We start from the raw sequence: 5,239 nt of genomic DNA, 5'->3' as shown, positions 1-5,239 counted from the left end.
AGGGGACAACGTGGGATTCTCACCTGTAATACACACAGGGCATCTCTTGGCGCACGAACATGTACTTGTCCTGCAGCTCCTTCTGGTAAGCGTAGCTGGTGAGCTGGGATTTGGACCCCCCCAAGGCCGGGCCATGGGACTCATCTAGCAGCTCCAGCTCTGACATCCAGTCGTTGTTCACATCCAACGCCAGTGCCCGGCCCACAGCCGCGGCTGACTCTTCCACTGAGCTGCTGAGGTCCCGGTTACACGAGATTTGGACCCTCCAGTCCACCACGGCCAGCGGCAGCCTCTGCTTCTGTCGCCCCTGCAGCCGGTTCTCGCATATGGTGCAGGTGCCATTTGGGTGGTGCCACAGGCTGGTGTCCACCAGATTGGCCCCCGTCCACTCCAGAGTGGTCACGTCAATGCCCTCCCCCACCAAGCTGTGCGCGGGCACGAAGGCCATGGTCTCCTCGCACTCCGTAGATGTGCCCGTGTAGCAGTCGGGGGAGACTGAAGGGAGAAGGAAGAGGAGAAGCAGAGGGATGAAGACACCAGATCTCGCCATGGCTGGTGTGATGGTGCCCCTCACCTGGAAGTGGCTTTTGGTCTATCAGCCTCCCTAGAGGGAGAGAAACAGAGAGAGGCTTCATTAACAACAATCTAGTGGCAGGCAGTTCCACAGACACAACAGATCCTGGCGGCATCCCAGAAGCCTGCAATCTGCTATGACCCTCCCTGGATCTGAGAGAAGAGCTCTCCAACAACCTATGCTACAGCCTGCCTACCCCATTGCCCGCTGATTTTGAATAAGAGTTTCTGCTGAGTGTGAGAAGTACAGGGACTAGGACACGTACAACCTGGCAGGTCTGATTCTGACCACTAGGGGGCAGTTGGTTTAGTTGTGTGTAGTAGGGGACATGAGACACATGGGTGAATAGTTCTCATTCCATGTAATAGATAGCTGTGCAGATATGCACCTGTGCACACCCCCTCTCCCCATCTCACCCCCAAGATGAATCTCCCCTCATTGTGCTGGGAACTGAATCCCCCATGTGAGCTGCAGGCAGTAGGGTGATCTTGCTGAAATACTCACAGCCCCATTCCCTCCAGCAGGAAGAGAGAGAGAGAGAAAAGCACGTCCCCCAGGCTCCTCTGCCCCATGGGTTACCTGTCTGCAGCAAAGCACAGGGCTCCCGTGTGGGGATCACGGCAGCTGGACTGGAGCGGCAGAGTTTCCAGGGACCACCCTGATGCAGATGTCAGCTGGATCAGAATGCAGGGAGCTGAGCTCTCCAGAGCTCTCTGGGTTCGTCATTTGGGAGGCAGGGCAGGGAGAAAGAGGGACCCCCACATACAGCAAAATCCCCCCCATAACGAATCCAGGAGGATCAGAGGGAGAAGGGAGAGCTGGGGGGGGGGGGGGGGGGGCTGGCTGGGGGGAAGGGCCAGATCCTGATATCAGTGATCCAATTATAAATCGGGAGTGGGGTCGGGCAGGCTAGAGAGGGGATAGAGAGATCTAGGACTCCTGGGTTCTATCCCCAGCTCTGGGAGGGGAGTGGGGTCTAGTGGTTAGAGCAGGGAGGCTGGGAAACAGGACTCCTGGGTTCTCTCCCCAACTCTGGGAGGGGGTGGGGTTGTGACTCTGGACTCCTGGGTGCTTTCCCTGGCTCTGGGAGTGGAGCAGGATCTAGTGGCTAAAGCAGGAGGTGGTGGTGGGAGCTCAGAGGTTGGACTCCTGGGTTCTTTCCCTGGCTCTGGGAGAGGAGTGGGGTCTAGGAGTTAGAAGGGGGGTGGGGGACATGGGGCCAGGATGGGTTAAACACTAACAAACTAACTAGCCCATAGTCAACCTTTAGAGACATATTAGGAGATAACGATTGTGTTTTTTGTGTGTTTACATATATACTGTTAGAGTTTGACAATGTAACCAAACGGTTCCTGTCTGTCACTGTATTCTGTTAGTTCAGAGATCCAAAGGGGAAGGTAACATTTAGATGAACTGTAAATGTAGTAACATCACTGTCTTCATTCCTCTTTGAAGTATGCAGTTAATTACTTGTAAATGGCGGGAGGTGGGCAGTTGCATTATGTTAATCCAAGCAGCTAATTAGAAAGAGAAGGTCTTACTTCAAAGCCACGAACTATAAAATAACTCTTGGGCCCTGATCCTGTAATCTCAGATCTGCTTAAGCTTCATGGGGGAAGTTTGAGTCACCAGACTGAGGTCTCCAGCTCCAGTCTGGATCACCCTGATTTTGGACATTGGCCTGTCTTGGGACTATAACCTGATGAACTGATTCGGGAAAGGAGTCTTTGCAATTCTGAAGCTCACCATCTTTACAATGAAACTGACCTAAGAACTCTAGGCATAGCTGGATGGAGAATGATCTTTTAACCAATCCTCTCTCTTTCCTTTTTCAATAAAGTTTAGTTTAGTTCACAAGAGTTGGCTGTAAGTGTGCATTTGGGTAAGAGCTGAAATATTCACTGACCTGGTGGGGAATGTGTCCAGTATTTTTATATGATGAGCAAGATTTTCAGTAATCCTTATCATATTTCACTTGGCTGTCTGGACTGCAGCCCAAAACTGGTTTCTTTAAGGGAACTGTTTTGGCTTCTGAGTAAGCAGTCAGTTATTGGAGAAACTGTTTTGTTGCTGGCTGGGTGAATCTAAGTATTAGAATAACCACCAGTTTTGGGGATTGTCTGCCCCATTCTTCTCAGTTTGCCCTGATTGAGCAATCTCAGGGTGCCCCCGCCCCCGAGATCTCAGTCACGGGGATGGGAGCCAGGACTCTTGGGTTCTACTGAAAGCCGAGAACTTGCTGGGGAGCCAGTGTGTGTGGGTGCTGGGTCGCCTCAGGGGATGTGTGTTGCCTGCTGTCCCCCTCTGCTCTCAGGACAGGGTGTGGGGAGGGGCGGGACACCGGGAAGAGAGACAAGGGGTCAGGGCGAGTGGCAGGGTTTAGGCACGGGGTGCGTCTGAGCCCCTCCCTCGCCCACTCTGGCCATGCCAAAATCTGTGGGCAACCTGAGCCCCCTATCTATGTTTGATCCAGGATCTGGGGGTGTCCTGAGTCCCCATCTCTGCCGCCCTATTTGTGTGCCAGGATTCTGGAGAGGGAAACAAGGCCCTCTTAGTCCCCCACACTGTGTGTCCATAAGAACATAAGAACAACCATACTGGGTCAGACCAAAGGTCCATCTAGCCCAGTATCCTGTCTGCTGACAATGGCCAATGCTAGGTGCCCCAGAGGGAATGAACAGAATAGGTAATCATCAATTGATCCATCCCCTATCGGTTATTCCCAGCTTTTGGCAAAGACAGTCTAGGGACACCATACCTGCCCATTCTGGCTAATAACCATTGATGGACCTATCCTCCATGAATTTATCTAGTTCTTTTTTGAACCCCGTTATAGTCTTGGCCTTCACAATATCCTCTGGCAATGAATTCCACAGGTTGACTGTGTGTTGTGTGAAGAAATACAGTACTTCCTTTTATTTCTTTTAAACCTGCTGCCCATTAATTTCATTTGGTGACCCCTAGTTCTTGTGTTATGAGAAGTAGTAAACAACACTTTCTTATCTACTTTCTCCACAGCTGTCATGACTTTATAGACCTCAATCCCATCTCCCCTTAGTCATCTCTTTTCCAAGCTGAAAAGTCCCAGTCTTATTAATCTCTCCTCATACGGAAGCCGTTCCATACCGCTAATAGTTTTTGTTACCCTTTTCTGAAACTTTTCCAATCTTTTTTGAGATGGGACGACCACATCTGGAAGCAGTATTCAAGATGTGGGAATATCATGGATTTATACAGAGGCAATATGATTTTTTCTGTCCTATTATCTATCCCTTTCTTAATTATTCCCAACATGCTGTTCGCTTTTTTGACTGCCGCTGCACATTGAGTGGATGTTTTCAGAGAACTATCCACATTGACTCCAAGATCTCTTTCTTGAGTGGTAACAGTGTCCACACCCTCTCCGTGCCCCCAGGCATGTGCTGGGATCTGCGGGTCAGGAAGGAATTATTCATTGGGCAGAGTGAGGGGAGCTGGGGGGCAAGAGGGAGTGGGGGGAAGAAATATGGGAGGGGCACTTGGAGTAGACTGGGGGTCAAGGAGGGTATCACGGTTTAGAGGGGGGCTGAGGGGCTTCCACACAGTGAGACACCGTGGGGCAGCTGAGTCAGCGCTGCAGTTCCTTTACCCTCCTCAGCCCCTCTGCCTGGGCACCGGGGCACCAGCTCGGGAAGTGGGGTCAGATCCTGGAGGAGGATCTCCCCCCTCTCCCCTGCAAGGACTCAGGATTTCACCCGGGATTTCTCACCTACATTTCAAAAGTTTTGCAATAACTAAACGGCACTTACCTTGTCTGTGCCAAAAGCTAGCGTGATTCCCAGCTCCTAAAGACCCCTCTGGTCACTTGGGTTTGCCGTGTGCCATATAAATACAGTCACAGGTGCTGACTTCTTGTTTTCTCCAGGGGTGCTCCTCCCCCTTCCCTGAGGCCCCACCCCCACCTCACCCCCTCTCCTGAGGCCCCCTCTCCTCCCTCTTCCAGTCTGGATAAAGGCACACCCTGACCTCACAGCTCTCCCACCTGAGCCCCCTGCCCTCCCAGTGGCTGGGCAGACCCCTGATCTGCACCGTTCCTGGGGATGGAGTCCCCACCCATCCTCTCTCGCCTCAGTCCACTCCCCTGCCTGCCCCACCAATCCCATCGCTGGGAGAAGCCCGCTGCCCACCCAGGCCGGCACAGAGTTCTGCAATCCCTGGCTGTCATGGTTTCCTGGGCCATGTGGGGTCCAAGCACTGGGTGAGGAGGCGGGGCAGGGACACTACAATCACCACCAGGACTGCCACCCCCCTGCGGTGAAGTGACAGCAGCCGCCCCCTCCTGTGACCCTCTCCCCAGATCCAGGCCCTCATGTTGCCTCTTCCCGCCCCTATTCCGCCCCCTCCCTGAGGCCCGCACACATGCCCCTCTCTGCTCTCCGCCTTCCCCCAAAGTCCCCACCCCCTAGTGCAGCCTGCGTTATTTAGTGGGTGCCCTAGGTAGCCAGGAAGAGCTGATAGGCGGATGGGTGGTAGCTGGGTGGCAGGAGATGCAGGGCCTGGGAGAAGTGGGGTGGCAGTGGGGGGCTTTGGGGTCCCTTAACCTTCCCAGAGGGAAAAGAGAGAGGGGAATTAGGAGTCAAACAGAGACCTCCCCTGGCTTCCCTGGAGCAGGGGCTCTGTGGTGGG

General features: G+C 53.3%; 1 protein-coding gene across 1 annotated transcript; it reads right to left on the bottom strand.

Annotated features, from left to right (window-relative positions):
* Nucleotides 1-9: 9 nt before the first annotated feature.
* On the bottom strand, nt 10-4,469 carry LOC113405486 (perforin-1-like). Its single transcript, XM_026646703.2, has 2 exons — nt 4,363-4,469; nt 10-604 (listed from the first exon to the last, which is right to left on the bottom strand). The coding sequence occupies exon 2, from the start codon at nt 548-550 to the stop codon at nt 20-22; it is 531 nt and encodes a 176-aa protein (XP_026502488.1). The 5' UTR covers nt 551-604; nt 4,363-4,469; the 3' UTR covers nt 10-19.
* Between the last annotated feature and the right edge of the window lie 770 nt (nt 4,470-5,239).

The sequence above is a fragment of the Terrapene carolina genome, unplaced genomic scaffold, assembly GCF_002925995.2.
Source record: "Terrapene carolina triunguis isolate 2854851 unplaced genomic scaffold, T_m_triunguis-2.0 Scaffold39507, whole genome shotgun sequence".
In the NCBI taxonomy this organism is placed as follows: Eukaryota; Metazoa; Chordata; order Testudines; family Emydidae; genus Terrapene; species Terrapene triunguis.
The sequence above is the reverse complement of the archived record's forward strand: the minus strand, read 5'-3'. Positions and strand labels throughout refer to the sequence as shown.